This window comes from Eucyclogobius newberryi, unplaced genomic scaffold, assembly GCF_026437365.1.
Source record: "Eucyclogobius newberryi isolate DKJ021-1_F unplaced genomic scaffold, fEucNew1.0.hap1 SCAF_8, whole genome shotgun sequence".
Lineage (NCBI taxonomy): Eukaryota > Metazoa > Chordata > Actinopteri > Gobiiformes > Gobiidae > Eucyclogobius > Eucyclogobius newberryi.
Genome location: NW_027316500.1, coordinates 14,311,783 through 14,329,977, shown reverse-complemented (window position 1 = coordinate 14,329,977; position 18,195 = coordinate 14,311,783). Strand labels below are relative to the sequence as shown.

The 18,195-nt window shown below is 40.8% G+C and overlaps 1 protein-coding gene across 1 annotated transcript in view; it reads right to left on the bottom strand.

The window, feature by feature from the left end:
• The window catches only part of eys (eyes shut homolog), a 196,090-nt gene that overhangs the window by 20,451 nt on the left and 157,444 nt on the right, over nt 1-18,195 (bottom strand). The window contains exon 44 of the mRNA XM_072437256.1: nt 1,021-1,193. Within this exon, the coding sequence (XP_072293357.1) occupies nt 1,021-1,193 (173 nt within the window). The remainder of the gene's footprint in view (nt 1-1,020; nt 1,194-18,195) is intronic.

Genomic DNA, 18,195 nt, shown 5'->3' with positions numbered 1-18,195 from the left:
AGTACTTCTGTGTACATTGAGTGAAAGATGACATGTAGCTAGGTATTTAAAAAGCAGAAGCATAATAATAACAGGTTGTACTTGTAATATGCTGAAAGCCTTTAAAGGTCACATATTATGCTAAATTTTCTTTTAAGAGACTTTAACAGTCTTCTAGTTGTCCTAATTTACCCTCTTGAAGTTGAACTTGCCTGTTTGAGTAATCGTTATTCTCCTGAAATCAAGAAGTTATTGCTCTCTGTATTCACTGACCCCAGAGACAGGCACATACTTCAGTACTTCTGTCTGATTATTTTATACTTTATTTATTTTTATTCAGCATTGCCATGTAACCATTTTGCACACTTTTTGTTTTTTAATCTGCTGCTCGCTATCATGATCTGAGCTATCCACAAGTGGGGCTGTCAGCCTGGTCCGGCAGCAGGGCATTTTGTCGTGATGACATTCACACTAGTTCAACCTGTATAATAAAGTTAAACTGGGCTAAAACTGTATATCATTCAACCTAACGTTTTGTTTTCACATTGTAAATGCTACATGATAAAGCCACCTTTTGCTCACCAGTATTTAGGTCTAAGTACTCCAGACTCAGTAAATTTGTCTTGATCTAATAATTAGTATTGAATGATACCTGAGGAGTAGTTTCATAGCCCTGAAACAATGTGAAAATCCCTTGGCAGAGTGAGACTGACAGCTGTAGATTACTACAGAGAAGCTGCATAACTGCCTATGGTGGTATTTGCAAACAAAGGAGACACTAAGGAGTAGCATTCACTTAATGATATAATTCACAAAAATTACCGGTAGTCTAAAAGAGCCCTTTTGGAGCTTTCAGCAGATCAGGCGTAAGCTTTGCCTTGATAATATAACTCTGTAGCTACAGGGATTTCTGTCCCTCCAGCATATTTTAGTTTCATTAAATCCTTTATTTTAAAACAAGCTCTCATTTCACCAGCTGCTCAAGGTCTTGCTCACAACTGTTGGACCAAAATCCTTTCTCTTTCTCTTCTTTGGACTCACCCTGGTCACACAGGAGCCCTTGTCGTCCGTACGGGCACAGGCACACTGCTTCCCGGGGAGACTTGGGAATGCAGGTCGCTCCATGAGCACATGGGCTGCGTTCACAAGCGCTCAGCTGACACAGAAGTCCTCTATACTGAGCGGGACACTCACAAAACCAGTCTTCTTCTGAGCTGCAAATACAGAAATAACAATGAACACTACAGCAGGAGCTACATATTCACACAAAATACAGAATGTGCTTCTAAATGATTTGATTAACTCGGTAAAACATCATAAAATATTGCTCCTTGAATAGAGTTATTTCTATTAATAGCATTGCTCTGTTATGACACCCTAGGACAATAATTAATGTAACTTTATGTATTTCCCTGCTATCATAAATAACTTCGTGTAATTAATTAAGTTGTGAGCAGAACCAAACGCTATTTAAATCTCATGGAAACACACAGTTCTGTTCTTTGTCCCTCCCTCTTTCCTACCCTCTCATAACATTATTCTCCGTTTTATCTTTCAGGCACAGGGGACACAAGGCGTAATACACTTTTTTTTGCATCCAAGTCCCAAGGTTTGAGTCCTTGCTGGTGAATTCCAAATAAGAAAAAACAAAACTAATAGTACAAACCAATACTATAACTAAATCAACACTACTACCAGATGTACTGCAATACTGATCCCACTGCCAACACTTTCAATACTGATAATACACTTAATAGTATTCATTTATTTCTAAAAGAGTGTCCAGATGACTGCCTTTGAATTCTCCTGGACAAATGAGGAATTCAATAGACAATTAATACGCACTAATAAACTAATAAGCTCATCCCTCTTATCATACCTATGTAAAACTGTGTGCAGCTGTGTGCTTTTGAATTGCCTATTGAGGACAAATAACATTTGTTCTACTTATATGATCTAATAGGGCTGATTCATATGAAAAAAATAGAGTAACTAACATTTATCACGTTACTTTCCATATTTCCTTATTTGTTTACAAGTCTTCCACCGCGGCCCACAAATCGTTTACCGCAAGCCACGAAATGGATCTAAAAGATGTGTGTTCTTACAAAAACGCATGATGTATGAGATCTGTGGAAAATGCTTGCAATTGAGTCAATGTACAGTCTGAACGCGCTGGTGAAAATTATTCATTTATGTATGTAGCCACAGCGAGGGAGAAATTACTGCATGTCTTGTGCTAAAGGTAAACACGCCTAGGCTGAAAAATGTCAGCAGACAGCGTAAAAGGATCAAGGATCAAGGATAATGTTTCATAAAATACACATCCTCAATTGTACAAGATTTGTTGTCGACACACTTTCAGATTAATGACGCACGTTTTGCAGGGAAAAGAAAAGAGTGATCTAGCATGCAAAGTGTTACAAGGCATTATAAAGTGACAGAAAATGTGCAGAGCTTACAGAGGTGCATACAACATCAGATTGGTGGGGTTTCAAATGTATAAATTAATAATGTGTTTGGAGAAGCAGCACTGCAGGATATACTCGGCTTCTGGAGAATGAAATATTTACATTCTGTCCAGGCAGTGGAGCATTGTTCAGGATATGACAGGATTGAAATGCAAAGAGTGTGTTGAATAATGTGGTCATTTGACTTTTCAAACGTTTCCCAGGCAGAATATACACTGTGCTAAGGTTGGGCATCTGGATTAAAAACGATGTAATAAGATACTGGTTCATACATATTTTGTGCATAGTATCTCCTCATTGTGTATTTGGCGTTTCAGGTGCCACCAGGACTAGACCAAGACTAAATCCGGTCTCCAAGTTTAAAAGTGCACAAAACTTAGACTAAAATGTAAAATAACTGCAAATAAACCAGGACAAGTCTATGTTAAAACAAAATGTGGGCCAGAATATGCCTAGAATTCAAAAAAAGACCCTGAGCACCATCAGAGGAATTCTACCAGTGGAAGCTGTAACGCAGTGTGAGAGGTTTATAAAGTTTTATTAGCGAGAAATAAACAACGGTAAAGATAAAAATAAATGTGAAAGCTATAAAACAAGCCATCTTTTGAAATAATTTGAGCATAAATGCAGCACTGACAGAGATGAAAAATTGAGCAGTGGCTTCTGTATGCGTTTTCATCTTTGGAGCATTCAAAATTCCTTTTTTTCCCAGCATGTCTCTCCAAATGTTGTGATACATACTGTAGATAACCAGAATCAGAATCAGAAAGGGTTTATTGCCATTGTCAATGAACAGAATTCACAAACATAGGAACTTGTCTTGGTGATTCGTCACAATTACTCCAAATGCCCAACTTTCCTCTTACACTCACTCACACAATATGACACTCGGACGCATCACTCTGGCACTCAGGAGGCTCGATATAGTTATTTGTGAGATAGCTGTCTACATTATGGCTCTTCGGTTGAACTGCAACACATATGCAGGATAACTAGAGGCCTAAATCTGCTTTTGGAGACAATCATTTTAGCTTTTACACTGGAGTTTCATCAGCGCGTCTCTGCTTAGCTTCTTAGCGCGTTGCGTACGAAAGAATTACAGACGTGCTAGAAAATCACATAAAAATGTTGAAATGTTGAAAAAAGGTCCACAGCAATTTCTGTGTTATAAATCAGCAAACTGTGGATAAATGCAAATTCATTCTTCAATTAAATTTTATGATATGTATAACAAGAATCCATACATTTCTTCTTCATGCATCTTATATAAGCATCCTGGAGCTAGTCATTAACAATACAAACTTAAACCCACTGAAATAATTGGGCCGATTCATAATTTATTTGATTATAAGGGGAACTAGTTTATAGGGAAAGGATGCATAGTGTGGTTAGCTGTGTCTAGTGTTAACATACCCTGGCCTAGTTTCAAACCTCTGTCCAAATGTATGAGTCTATCTGGTAATCTGGCAAGAAAGAAACGACTTTCCCTACAATGGATCATGTTCGCATCCACTTCAGTTTCCCTGGGTGAGATTATGTTGTTTTCATGTGCGTGTCGGGCAGTTTGGATGGAAGATTTCTGCAAGAGTGGCGCTCGTTCATCCGACTTGTGTGGATTCATGTGTTTTTAGTCAGAAGCTGACTCAATATTTTGTGCAGAAAAAAAGTTTCTTACAGCAGTTCTTCAAAGTTTAATGTTAACATGATACAACATATTTGGTAGAGATGCACCGATTCCAAAATTCTTGGCCGATACCGATTTCCGGTTTTTAAGGAGGTCTGACCTGCCAAAACCGATTTTTCCGATACCGATTTTCTATCTAGCCATTGATTTTCCCACAAACTACCCAGTATTTTATGAAAAAGTTGCATGTATACAGGACACACATTTTATAATATAAAATGTAATTTATTTTGTGGAAAAATAGAAAAATAAATAACTATATATAAAAATAATATATAAATACAGAACTATATACTAACTAATATATGGCCTGGAGAAGAGTGGGGGACACAGAGGAAAAAGGAGTCCATTTCTCCTGCAGAAGATGCAGCTCCAATGGTTCCAGATTGAAATCAAATGAACTATTTTCATATAGTAATTTATACATTTGTAATTTTACACATTCTTTTGAATGAGCTGGAACCCTCTGCAGGAGAGGAAGCAGGTGGAACATGAGGAGGGTCAGTCCCAGAGCGCTGCCAGCACCTCCCTCTCAAAGCTGGAGGACTCTGGCTCCAGGTCCTCTTCCTCGTGGTTCTACAAAAAAAAAACATTGCAATTTAGATGACACAGGCTAAAAAACAAATTGTAATCCAACCAAATGCTTTTACACACCTGTGGGTGCAGCAGAAGGGCCAGCATCCCCTGAAGGAGCAGGAGCAGCAGGAGCACGGGCAGGAGCAACAGGAGCAGCAGGAGCAGGAGCAGCAGGAGCAGGGGCAGCAGGGAGGGCTGAAGGCAAATCCAGATCTTAAAGAACATTGTACAGCAGTTATATTTGAGCCCAGTACATTTACTGCAATATTATTCAAACTTTTACTATTATAATACAGTATATTAAATGAGGCACATATGTTGCCAATATCATTTTCCAGTTTCATCAGCTCTTTGATAACTTCACACACTCACTAGAAGCACAATCAGCTGTGCACTATAGATTCTAGTGCACAGCTGATTGTGTGAACATTTCTTTGAGGCTGTGGGACAATTAAATAGTCCTGACATTAGATTGTAGTCACTCATTTCACTGTTCGAGTCAGTAATTTAAGTTTTGTATCTACGTAATGTGATCTCAAATGCATCAAAGTATTTTTAAAGTCTCATCATTTCAGGTGGATGAGATCTCTTGTTAGCATTAGCTCGTAGCCTAGCTCTGCTAGTTGAGCAGAACAACAACCACAACAACAACAACAACAACAACAACAACAACTAACTCTTCTGACAGTCCTGCTGCTGCTTCTTCTGGCCCCTTCATGTGTCCCTACTCTTCTGCAGATAACTCTGACTAAACACATGAACTCAAACACAAACCAGCGCAAATAATTTTGACCGCATCAACTATCAACACGTAGATTGTAATCGTCTCAAAATTTTAATATCTTACCCCACAGTCCAGTCTCCTCTGATCCTCCTCCAGGCTCGCTCCTTCTTGTGTTCCAACAAAGTTGAACAAATCTGAACTTTTCTGCGACGAACAATTTTAACGCTTTGAAGCTTATGCTTGTCAAAGCGTCTAGAGCGGAAAACGGCAAAATGCACCCTCTGCGCCGCGCTCCACGGCGAAAAAGCAGGAATCGCGCCGCGGGAAACGCAGGAGGTGTTCGACGCGCGTTTACACAGACTGGAATGTAAACTGGACACTTTGGCCACCGCGCACTGAAAGAGTCTTGTAGTTTTTAGCTGTTTGCTCTGGGCGCGTTGAGCTGCTACGCACCGCGCATGCGCGCATACGGGTCAGTTTGGATCGGCAGAAAACCGGCAATTACGACAGTGACCGGCCGGTCACCGATTCTGGCCGATTCAGCATAAAACCGGCTTTTTAAATCGGCGGCCGATTGATCGGTGCATCTCTAATATTTGGCAAAATACTACTATCTTACTTGCTGTGAACTCGATTTTGACTCAAATTAATCGACCGCTCCTGACGACGGTTGTGCTGGTGTGGTATTCATGTGCTATGGAAAGTCGAATGAACAATTGATTATATATATTGTTAAAAGATAGATTAACTAATCAGAGAAAGGTGTGGTCTGTCCCTGCCCACCAAAACCAAACAGTCCGGTTATTTGATTGTGCAGTGTTAGAAACAGGACAAGAATCATACACACATCATTAACCTTTGTTTTAGCAACAGGCAAAGAAGTAAAGTTTATTTAGTTAAAATACTGGCAATAGGAGGTGAGAGAAGTTAGAAAGCACAACAGTAAACAAGAGGCCACATTTCACCTTTTTAAGTTGGAAACAAAACAAAGCAGGAGAAGCTGAAGGAAAATATATGTGAGGGTCTGTGTGGCTATGACTAATTCTTGGACGCAAGATCTAGTACGTTTCCTTCAAACACCCGCTCTCTGCTGGTAGAGCAGCTGCCTCAGGTGAATGCTGCCCTTGTGTCCTTGGGCAAGACACTTCACCCAACTAGCCCAGTGTCTGTGAACATCTGGTGTCTGATTGTGTGTGTGAATGGGTGACTGGTTCCTTGATGTATGTAAAGTGCTTTGAGTGCTTTGATGGTAGAAAAGCGCTATACACATGTGAGCATTTTCTATACATAAATGTGTCATTTGACAAGAATAATCATGTCTTATATGTTTAGGAAAACACCTACATTAAATTGATTTCATCAATACAACTGGCATCGTTTTCACCTGTATGAAAAACACTTTTGGATAAATATGTACCAGTGATGCAGAAAAACCTTTTTTTTTTAAATACAGTTCAGTGTGTACTTTCTGTTCCTTTACATTATTGCTTTTAATGCTGATATTCCAAATGGGGACAAATCACCTTTAATAGCATGTGCTTTTGTGATGGAAAACACCATTTCTTCAATGCTGGTGGAAAATATTGAAGCATTATACAGTTTGTGTGTATTATCAGAATTATTTTAGTATTAATGTGGATTATAGGTATAGGTAGATTAAAGGTATACTATGTAATCCATGTTATCGCTTTGCCTGGAATCTTCCACGGTAGGGCATTTAACAATCTTGTATTTATTTAATTACAGGAGTTATTATTGCTGATAACAGGTTGGTGTGGCCTTTCCACAGATCTGATCTGTAACTTGCCATGGTGGTGTTACCAGCTTGTCTCCATGGAGCTATATATGTTAAAAGCCATACTTTGGAACATCTCCAGGAAAGAAACATGAAATAATATGGTTTGAGATGGTCAGTCGACACAGTTTTACCCGAGAGATCTGCTTAAATCAGATTACAAATTGACACATAAATAACTACTATATAAAAAAAAAAAATCACCATGCTCTTATGTCTGTACTGTATTCCAATAGATCCAGAAAGCTTATGGTGTATCAGTATGAATGCAGTTCCTCATTAGAAATAACATCTACTGAAACTCACTGGTCCTTTTTATGCTTGCGCAGAAGGAAGTAGACATAACACTTTTATGTGGGGAATTGAGGCGCACCACAGTACTGAGGCCTCATCACTAATGTTCTCTAGTGGAGCATTTGCATACCAACAAGCTCTTAAAACCAAGCATTTGGTAAATAACTCACATAAAAAGTGAAATTTGAGAGCTGAGACAATACTAGATGGAATTCCTATTCACTTTGAAACATTGTTGATAATCAGATATGCAAAAAAGTAGGACAATTATGCAACATGATTATTTACTTTTAATTGTAAAATCACAATGACTACACTACAAGCTTGGGATTCAGACTGGTTCTCTCTATATATTACTTACAGAAGATCTCAGACAGAACCGTGCAATCAGCTGTGATTCAATGGCACGGGAAACAAACAATCATTCAGAACAAAATCAAACTTCTTTACTTGTTTTCCTCTGACAATCACGCCTACCGGGTGTCCGGGTATGTTTCTGGACTTAAACTGAGTATATTTTCTCCAGAAAGGTTCAGTGCTAGGAACAGCAAGATATCCCTGGCCTCTAGTAGAGGCCCCAAGCTTAGAAAAAAGGGATAGTGTTTGTTAGACAAAAACAGTATTTGGCCTTGAGTTAGACATTTGAGTGTTGAGTCGAGTCAGATAGATCATTAGCTAACGGTCACTTATTCATAATTTCAACACATTATTTATTAACTTTTGCTCAATAATTTAAGGGGAAAGCTTGCAGTTTTTGACTGACACCAACTTTCAACATTTGTGATTAAAACGGCTACAATTTCCCAAATCAAAATGATTGCCTTGGGTGGATTAAAATAACCTTTAGGCACCCGACACATCGTGCCTGTGATTAGGCCAATTTAAATTCAAGTGTTTTGGAGCGTGCTACTTCTGTACTGTCAACTCTTTGAGTGTTTATTACACATTTATTCAATATGTCGGCAATTATTTTATCTCTTAAACTAAAAATATAAATTTAAACTTTTTGGTTGTTTGTTATTAGCTATCAAAGCCACAGAAAGGGAGAACTCTGCAGAACCTGAAACCAGGAGTTGAACCCAGAGTCTTCTTTTGAGAGAAAATGTCACTATGTCACTCTACTAACCACTGCAGTTTTATATGGAAAATAAACAGAGTGAGGTACTGTCAAAAATACTTCACAATATGGTCAAATGATGCCAGCACCTCACCCACACTGTTGCATTGAACGTGAGAAGATAGCATAGAAGCATTATGGGTGCTGTAGCTGCTGCCAAAACGGGAACAATAATGGCAAGGAAGAGAAAAAGGTTCAAACTACAACTGACAAGACAGAGGTAGCAGTGGGGGAATATAACCAATGTGAAGCGAGAGCACGGAGAGTCCTTAAAAAAGAGCTTTGTTTTTGGATGCAACAGGGATGTCTTGGAGGCAGCTATTGTTTTGTGTTTTTCCAAAAGTCACCTAGAGCATAATTTGCCCAAAATTACACATTAAAAATTTGTTCCAGTGCTGCCCAGTAGTCGAGTGGTTAAGGCGGCAGCACATTTGCCAGGCTCCATGTGCAGCCGGCCGCATTGTCGAGAATCCCAGCTTCGATAATTTACTGCATGTCCTCCCTTCTCTCTCATCCCCATTTCAAACTAAGCTGTCCTGTTTAATAAAGCCTACGGGCCAAAAAAAATCCCTTTAAAAAAGTCAGTCTGACATATGTCTGCTTTTGTATTTATCTAATTTCTTCCAAGGTCTGGGAAATTTGCCCATTTTCAAAGTCTTGTTTCAAAGTTAGTCTTTCCATTTTCCATCACAGCTGGCACAGGATAATACTGCTGTTGTGTCCTTAGGCAAGACACTTAACCTGCTTCACCCCCCCAGTGTCTGCGTACGTGCGTATGTGTGTCTGTGTGTGTGTGTCTGTCTGTGTGTGTGTGTGTGTCTGTGTGTCTGTGTGTGTGTGTGTGTGTGTGTGTGTGTCTGTCTGTGTGTGTGTGTCTGTGTGTGTGTGTGTGTGTGTGTCTGTGTGTGTCTGTCTGTGTGTGTGTGTGTGTGTCTGTGTGTGTGTGTGTCTGTGTGTGTCTGTCTGTGTGTGTGTGTCTGTGTGTGTCTGTCTGTGTGTGTGTGTCTGTGTGTGTCTGTGTGTGTCTGTGTGTGTCTGTGTCTGTCTGTGTGTGTGTGTCTGTGTGTGTGTGTGTGTGTCTGTGTGTGTCTGTCTGTGTGTGTGTGTGTGTGTCTGTGTGTGTGTGTGTCTGTGTGTGTCTGTCTGTGTGTGTGTGTCTGTGTGTGTCTGTCTGTGTGTGTGTGTCTGTGTGTGTGTGTGTGTGTGTGTCTGTGTGTGTGTGTGTCTGTCTGTGTGTGTGTGTCTGTGTGTGTGTGTGTGTCTGTGTGTGTGTGTGTGTGTCTGTGTGTGTGTGTGTCTGTGTGTGTCTGTCTGTGTGTGTGTGTCTGTGTGTGTCTGTCTGTGTGTGTGTGTCTGTGTGTGTCTGTGTGTGTCTGTGTCTGTGTGTGTCTGTCTGTGTGTGTGTGTCTGTGTGTGTCTGTCTGTGTGTGTGTGTCTGTGTGTGTGTGTGTGTCTGTGTGTGTGTGAGTGTCTGTGTGTGTGTGAGTGTCTGTGTGTGTGTGTGTGTCTGTGTGCGTGTGTGTGTGTGTCTGTCTGTGTGTGTGTGTGTGTGTGTGTTGTTGTTGTTGTTGTTGTTGTTTTATGGCGGTTGGCATCCAATTGTTGCATTACCGCCAGACTTTATTCCTCAGACTTTTCGTAGTCCTCAGACTCTGTCGTAGTCCGTAAAAGTACTCCTTCCATTGCTTTGGTGTTACAAGGTCATGACATGTCTTTGTGACTAGAATAGTTGTTGTTGTTTCAGAGACCGACAAAGTCTGAGGAATAAAGTCTGGCGGTAATGCAACACTTGGATGCCAACCGCCATAAAACAACAACAACAACAACAACAACAACCGGCTTTATTCCAGGGAGACTCTTCTTCATCTTCCTCTCCTTCTTTGACGTTTGGTGCTTCCACCGTACAGCTTTATTCTTTAGGCTTCATTCCATAGGCTTTAATATTTCCACTGATGTCGCTGCTTGGTAGCCGTGCGTCTACGAGACTGGACGAGGACAGGAGACCACCCCCACCCCCATCTCGTCACTCTGATCACTCTGACTCCCCACAAGCAGACCCCCATCACTCTGACTCCCATTTAGCGCCTTTAGCCTGTTTTCTATATCTGCCCAATCAAGCTCCTTTGTTCCAAGGAATCTCCCTGCAGCTTTAGCAATGATCCTGATCCTTTCAGTTCTGCTTTGAGCCTGAGCAGCACAGTTTACAACATCCACCATAAAGAGTACAAAATCCTCTCTATCCACAACCAGGGTATTCTCATTAATTCTGGAACCTGCACACTTGGGACCTCCACTCTTGAAACCTTCACACTTCTTGGGAGCCACGCTGGCCTTTCTCATTTCGCCCTGGCTGGGAGCAGCGCTGGCTCCTCTCTCTGTATTTACTCTAAACTCGTTACTTGAAACTTTCTTGACTGCATCTGCATAGGATACACCTTGAGAGACCTTTATTTTATGCACCTCAGCAGCTCTTTTGCTAAACCTGCATCCCCCGTAGGCAGAGCTATGTTCTTCCCCACAGTTACAGCACTTCAGTTTTGCTCCCACGTCACACTTCCCATACTCGTGATCTCCTGCACATTTACCACATCTTTGCCTCCCTCTACAGACCGCTGCAATATGCCCAAAGCGCTGGCACTTAAAGCAACGCAGGGGCGGTGGAACATATGGCCTAACGTCATGGCACATGAACCCAATGAACACCTTACTAGGCAGGCACCTCCCTTCAAGTGTTACCATTACCGACAAGCTGTCACATCTTACCCCAGACCGGGTCACCTTCAACCGCCTAGCGTCCACCACCTTAGCTCCAGTCAAATTCTCCTTAACTTCATCCACAGACGTCGCCGTAGGGACACCTACGATAACTCCTCTGACCGTGTTTCTTTCAGCATCAGACACAAGAATGTCCTTTCCACCCAGACGTTTAGTTCCAATCGCCTTCCGTTGCTGAGCCGCGTCCTTGCACACGACCAGCAGCGAGCCATCTCTAAGGACACTCGCACTCTTGATCACTCCCACAGCTACAGTTAGGCTCTTTGACAATGCCACTGAATTCCACTCCTTAAAGGATGCACTATCCTGTGCAAGCTTTATGATCACCTTACAGTCTCTGCTCTCACTCCGGATATCAATAGCTTCAGCCTCATCCTGCTGCTCATTCCCAGAACCCTCGGACGAGCTAAGGGACTTTTTACGTTTCCGGGCACGTGCAGCCAGAAAAGGCTGCTCCTCCACGCCGTCCAGAACGTCTTCGACCACCGATCCACTCTCCTCCGCCATCTCCCGTCTCTCCAGACCGGAGACTAGCTCTTCTTCTTCTTCTTCTTCTTTGGTGTTTTATCGTAGTCCTGTCGCATTACCGCCAGACTTTTTCATGTGTTACACTGGATTGTAGGATTTTTGGTGTTCCCGTGTGTGAGAATGGGTGAGTGGTTCCTTGATGTAAAGCGCTTTGAGTGCCTTGAAGGAAGAAAAGTGAATGTCCAGTCCAGTCCTTAATCATCAGCTCCGTCCCCGTCATGCATCTCGTTTTTTTTTTGTTTTTGCCACAGCGAAAAAGTACATTCCACAGGTATCCATCTATCGTTTCCATTGTTGGAGTTTGACATCCCAGATACATTATTTTAAAGTAAAATAGAATGTCGACGTTGAAGACAGTCTGCAGTGCCTCATTAATGATTAGGACAGTCCTTACACACATGATAGAGATGAGTCAATTGACAGAATAATATGCCCTTTGACATGGTGTTCCAAAATACCATGACACATTTTTCAAACAGAATTCTTTGTACTGTTTTTGATTTTGTGCTTTTCTATTGGGATGTGCATATGTGTTTTTTTTTTTGCTATTTCAATGTGTCAAACATTTAATACATTAAATTGTATAGCAATATATTTTTAGACAATGTAGGTTGGTGCAAATGTACTGATAGTAGAAGAGGCACACAAACTGCCAGGAAATAACAAAAGAAAGTGACCAAACCTTTTCTGGTTGGGGTGCTGTCTCTTTCAAAACATACACACTATCACATATCGTATTATTTGTAGTAGGCACAACACACTCGGAAGAATGTCAGACAGGGTCGAACGAGAAATATTGGCAAACAAAGGCTTGATCGGTCCCTTACCCACAAGTCTATTTACCTGATTATAAACAACAGCACCTTAAAGAGTCCACAGCTCATCAGTCAATTACAGAAGTCAATATATGGACGGAAGAGAAGTGTGGTTTTTGAGCAGGATTTCACACTGGACATGAAGACATTGACGGACTGACAGACACATACACATACCAGCATATTTGTAGCATTTATGGCTGATTCAAGATAGATCATATCACCAATGTATAATGTTGCCTTAATCATTTTCCAAATTAGATCTATATCTGAAAGAAGTAAATGTGTGATTTTCATGTCTTTGTCATGGGTTTTAGGCCAACATTTCTCTAGACTTGGGATGCCACAAAAACTTCACTGCCTTGGGATTCTTGTAGCTTGATTATGGTTAATAAATGTACCCTGCATGAGAAAGAAAATGCAAAGCTACAGTGGGCAAACTACCATCGATTGAGATTTGTTTTAAAAAGAGTGAATTGTATCTTAACACCTTAAAATTTGCTCTGAATGACAGACCCCAGATCTGCAAACTTGTCTAGTCATGAATGTAATTCATTTCCACACAATTATAAGCTCAGAGACAGTATCTACAGTACCGTCATTAACACCCTAAGAAGTGTCATCTGCTCAATGCTTCTATGTTAAGATCTCCTCACTTCGACTCACACACTGGAAAGGGTCATATCTGGGCTTTGGAATATGAATAATGATGTGGGATAATATGCAGGAAAGACATGATTGTAAAACGGCTTAGGACATACAAGTCAAATATAAGAGAACATTTGTCTATGCTCACATACAATGAGCCACTGTCACCTTAGGTTTTACACATCCTCAACAGGCTATGTTTGTATTCCCATGTGATTGATTGTGACAGGATACTAAATATTTTTTTATCAATATCACCAATACAGGATAGTGATGCAAATAACAGCCTCTTAGCTATGAGCAGTTTTGAGTGTTACTAAATAGTCTAAAACATAAACCATTGCCCTTTGAGGCCATAAGGAACCACATAGAAAAAAGCATTGTGCAGCTGAAACAAACATTTCAAAATGGCAGTACCATTGCTAGTAAAACTACTCAAATGTATATTGGGCCAGTAAATAAATAACGTTCTACTGTATCTCAAAGCTCAGAAACATTGAGGTAACATTATGTTATCATAATTATTTATTTTGTCATAGAAGAAATTTACTAATCAAAGAACTGTACACCAATCTTTCTTGAATACAAAAAAGAGTCATTGAGGTCAAAGAATGAAACTGTCCTTCAAAACTCAGAAACACAAAGTGAAAAGTCTATAATGAGCATGTTCTTGTAGAGAGAAGATCCTTTAGGGAACAAAGCAGAGCACTGAACAGTAGCTGTTTATTTCTCTAGTGGATGAAAATAATTGTTTCTTAGACCTTGACTTTTTTTTAGCGGCACTTTGAAACACACAAATGTGATACATATAGTCTGAAGAGAAGAAACATTGTTTTGACAACTGCTTAGACAGAACTTGAAACCAATGAAATGAGTGAGAGTTTTTTCTCCTGTTCTAAGTGCGGAAAACACAGGACATCATAGGCAGAGGCAGTCAGACACTGTCACCAATTAGCACCAAATTATTCTGGGAGTGAGAGAGCAGCGAGAGGAGCTACAGTATGTTCACCTCGCACTCTGAACAGCCATGTGTGAGTCTGCTGGGTGCAGTCTGCTTCCCTTTGCGATAAGGACAAGATGTAATCACCCAACATATTTTACTCAAGTCAAACCAGAAAGGAGAGGAATCCATTTGCAAATGTTCTTTTTTTCCCCCAACTTAAATTATCTTCAAACCCGTCAGAAATGTCAGGAAACTATGCCGCCTCTAGTCGAGTGGTCTAAGCTCTGTGCAGCCGGCTTAAGCATTATGAGGTCAATTTCCGACAATTTGCTGAATGTCCTCCCTGCTCTCACCCCCATTTCACACAGCAATATCCTGTCTAATAAAGCCTACAGCTACAGCTAAAAATAATACATATATATAATTGAAATGTCAAGAAATAACTCACTACTTTACCTAAATCAATTTAAAAACCAATTCAGCAATGCTTTAAAATGAGGTTCATTCGTAAATCAATTAGGCGTTAATAAGCACTAGTTATTTGTATATGAGACAATTACTAGCATTTGTTTATGGCTTAATATCTTACAAACGTGAATAAGTCATCAACCAGAAACATGTGTGTTAAAGGCGCAATGGACGATTTTTTGGCCATTTGAGAACGCAGGCAGAAGTGCGCATGCGCACTCCCCCGTGCGGACTGATACAACACACACGTGCGTTTATTTATTAGCGCGACGGAGCGCATCGCATCTCTCGTCTCCCGTAGATTTCCGTCTTCTTCTGAGTCAGCTCGAACAGTCTTTCTCCGTCTTCATTTTGTCCCTTACACTGAGGGAACTATATTATGATAGATCAATGCGCTTAGACACACGGAAACGTGCTGCTCGTGGGGCCTCGCGGCTGCAGGTGAGCATTAGGTGCGTTTTATGATTGATACGTTGCAGGACTAATCGGCAGTCCACACCACGAGGAAATGACTCAGATTTGGGTAAAAAAAATCGTTCATTCAACCTTTTTTCCATGTACAAAATATTCAATATCCAAAAAATAAATGCTAGTAAATGCCTCATAAGTGTTTTTAAACAAAGGTGACTATTTCTGATTTTTTATTTTTAAATAAAATTGGCTTTATAAAATTACATAAATCACAATCCTAACTGGGGTCTGGGGTTTTCAACAAAAAATCATATAGTTTTCTGTATTTTGGCCCATATTATTAGCAACTGAACTCCTTATTCAGTTAATTATGAGGGCCCCCCACAGTCCCTAAATTTCCCTGCTCCACCCCTGCTCTAGCATCATCCTCAGTACTTTTCCTGCTCTTCTGCAGAACAGGTCAATGCTCTGGAAAACACTACAGGTTGCAAACTATTGACACTTTCTATTGTATTTATGAAAACATAATTCAGACATTTGTGAGAAATTGAACCACATTTGTTTTGTGCACGCTGCAGTGTCAGCTCCACGGTTCACTTCGACAGCTGGACCCATTGCACGTCTTGTTTCATTCTCTCTTTTTCATGGTTTCTAATTCAATATGAGGCCAATTTTCATCATCTGAAGTCAGTTTTGCTCCTTGTGGTTTGTAGAATACGTCAAAACTGTTCTCAACTGTGCTCCCGATCTGTCTGCGTATGTTTAAACTGTGGCTTGTGTAGCTTTCCCTGCGCATCTCAAACTTCATATGGAGAGAGCGAGAGAGGCAACACCTGAGTCCATGTTTTAAATGATAAAGACCGGAGTAGGCCTATGGAAGGCTCATTGTTTACTTGCAAAAATAATAGTATAGCTGCTGCTCGAATAGCCTATGTAATTTACTCCAAAGTGCCTGGTCACGTTGATGCCCCTCGGAGCACTTGATGCCCTACACACTGAGTGTTATGTGCGTAATGGGTGCGGCAGCACTGGTGTCAGACCCTGTATTAGTCCTGACCCGCTGTGAGCTTTCACCTGCTCCACAGTGACCCGCTCTCACAAACACACACAGCAGCACACCCGAGTCCGACAGCACACGACACAGGTGCACATCTCTTCACGCTACTCTGACTACAGCTGCTCAGCCAATCAAAACACAGCACTCTGACATGTTTAAAGACTTTTTTGCCTGTAGGCTTTATTAGACAAGAAAGGACAGTGTGAAATGGCAATGAGAGAGAAGGGAGGACATGCAGCAAACCATTGGAGTCGGGACTCGAACCTACAACACTGTGCCATAACCTCAACCAGCGGGCAGCACACTTTGACATGTTTAATAAAACACAACTGATTCTAATGAATTCACCATCACAGGGAATAAAATCGTAGGCAAAGTCATCCAGATTGGATCATCACATTGACGTTGCTTCCATAACTAATACATATGATATTGTCAGCCAACCGCAAGCCATTATCCCCTCTCTCCAGCTTAATATCAATACTTGTGCATGGCCAGCTGAAAAGAGAAGCACAGTAAAAGGGGCACGTTTCAAATGCGCCAACTGAACCCTCAATCCAAATCCCTATTCGTCTTATTATAGTGAGCAGCTTGGGACAACCCAGGCCAGCTAACCTAATGAACATGGCTGTGTGAACTCAGGTTGACCCATGTGCATCGGGTGGTCGGAGAGGCTATTGCAGTTACGTGATGTACATTCATCATAGAGATAACAAGAACCTCTGTCACTAAAGCTCATGATAATACAACAGGACCACAATGCTCTCAGGGCTCAAATGGACACATACAAATATTCTTAGCATGTTACAATAGTTACAATAATAACTTGTCACAAAGTTTTCTTTTTGATACCATCTTCGAGACATATTAGTTGAGACGATTTGCCCCAAGAAGAGATGAAATAAAACAGATTTGGCTTTTGAAAACACTGCCGGACAAAATGTGTATGCATGTAAAATGTGCGAATGATTCCTATTGGATGCGTTTATTATCATTATCATTTTTATTTTTTCAATTATACAGCGTGATACAGAGTTTTGTTGCTCCTTATTTTGACTTATACATAAGTAAATATGTTTGACTTGCTTTATGTATGATTATTAACTTAATTAAACCAAAGCGTTTATATATATATTTTTTTCCATACTTTGGCGTAATTTGAGTTTTAACATTGAATGCAGCTTGCCTTGATATCAACACAGCCAGTCCAATTCAGATAAAATGGTCTTAAAAATCAAATAGCTTTGCATAAAAAGTCCATGCTGGAGTCGAGATGCTCCTGCCAAAACTGTCATTTCACTTGGCTGACTTTGTGCACACTCCCAGCTCCCAGCCCACTGTCACTGCTCTATTTATACCATACATTATACATGCGTCTTCACATAACATCCAGCTACACACGACAACACTGGGGTTAAAAATATTATAGCCTTTAGTCATTGTTGTTGTGCTCTGTAGACTTGCAGTATTGTTGCTACACATAAACTGTAGAAAATGAAACAACAAACTTCTGGGATGATGGCGGCCTAGCTTGGTCATGTCTGACGGGCTGCAGTCGAATCTGTTGGATTTATTTATCTATATTATGAGTTCACCTGGGGAGATTCGTTTTCTACATGGGAGCAGACAAATAAGGAGCTTGGACATTTATTTCGGGGACCGGTCTAAGAAACCGAAGAAGAAAAGACACAGAGAACTGGGCTAGCAATGCTACAACTAAGCAAGCTAGCACCGCTGCTCTAGCTCCCGCCTCCGGTTTGGACTCTGCTCCAGAGGAGTCCACGAGCGAGATGGATGATTATTTGGGAGCGATAACTGATAAGATTAAAGGCTGTGACGTCAGTAGCCCCACGGTAGGCAGAAAACACCCCCCGAACGGAGCAATGCTACCATTGGAGCTAATAAACAGT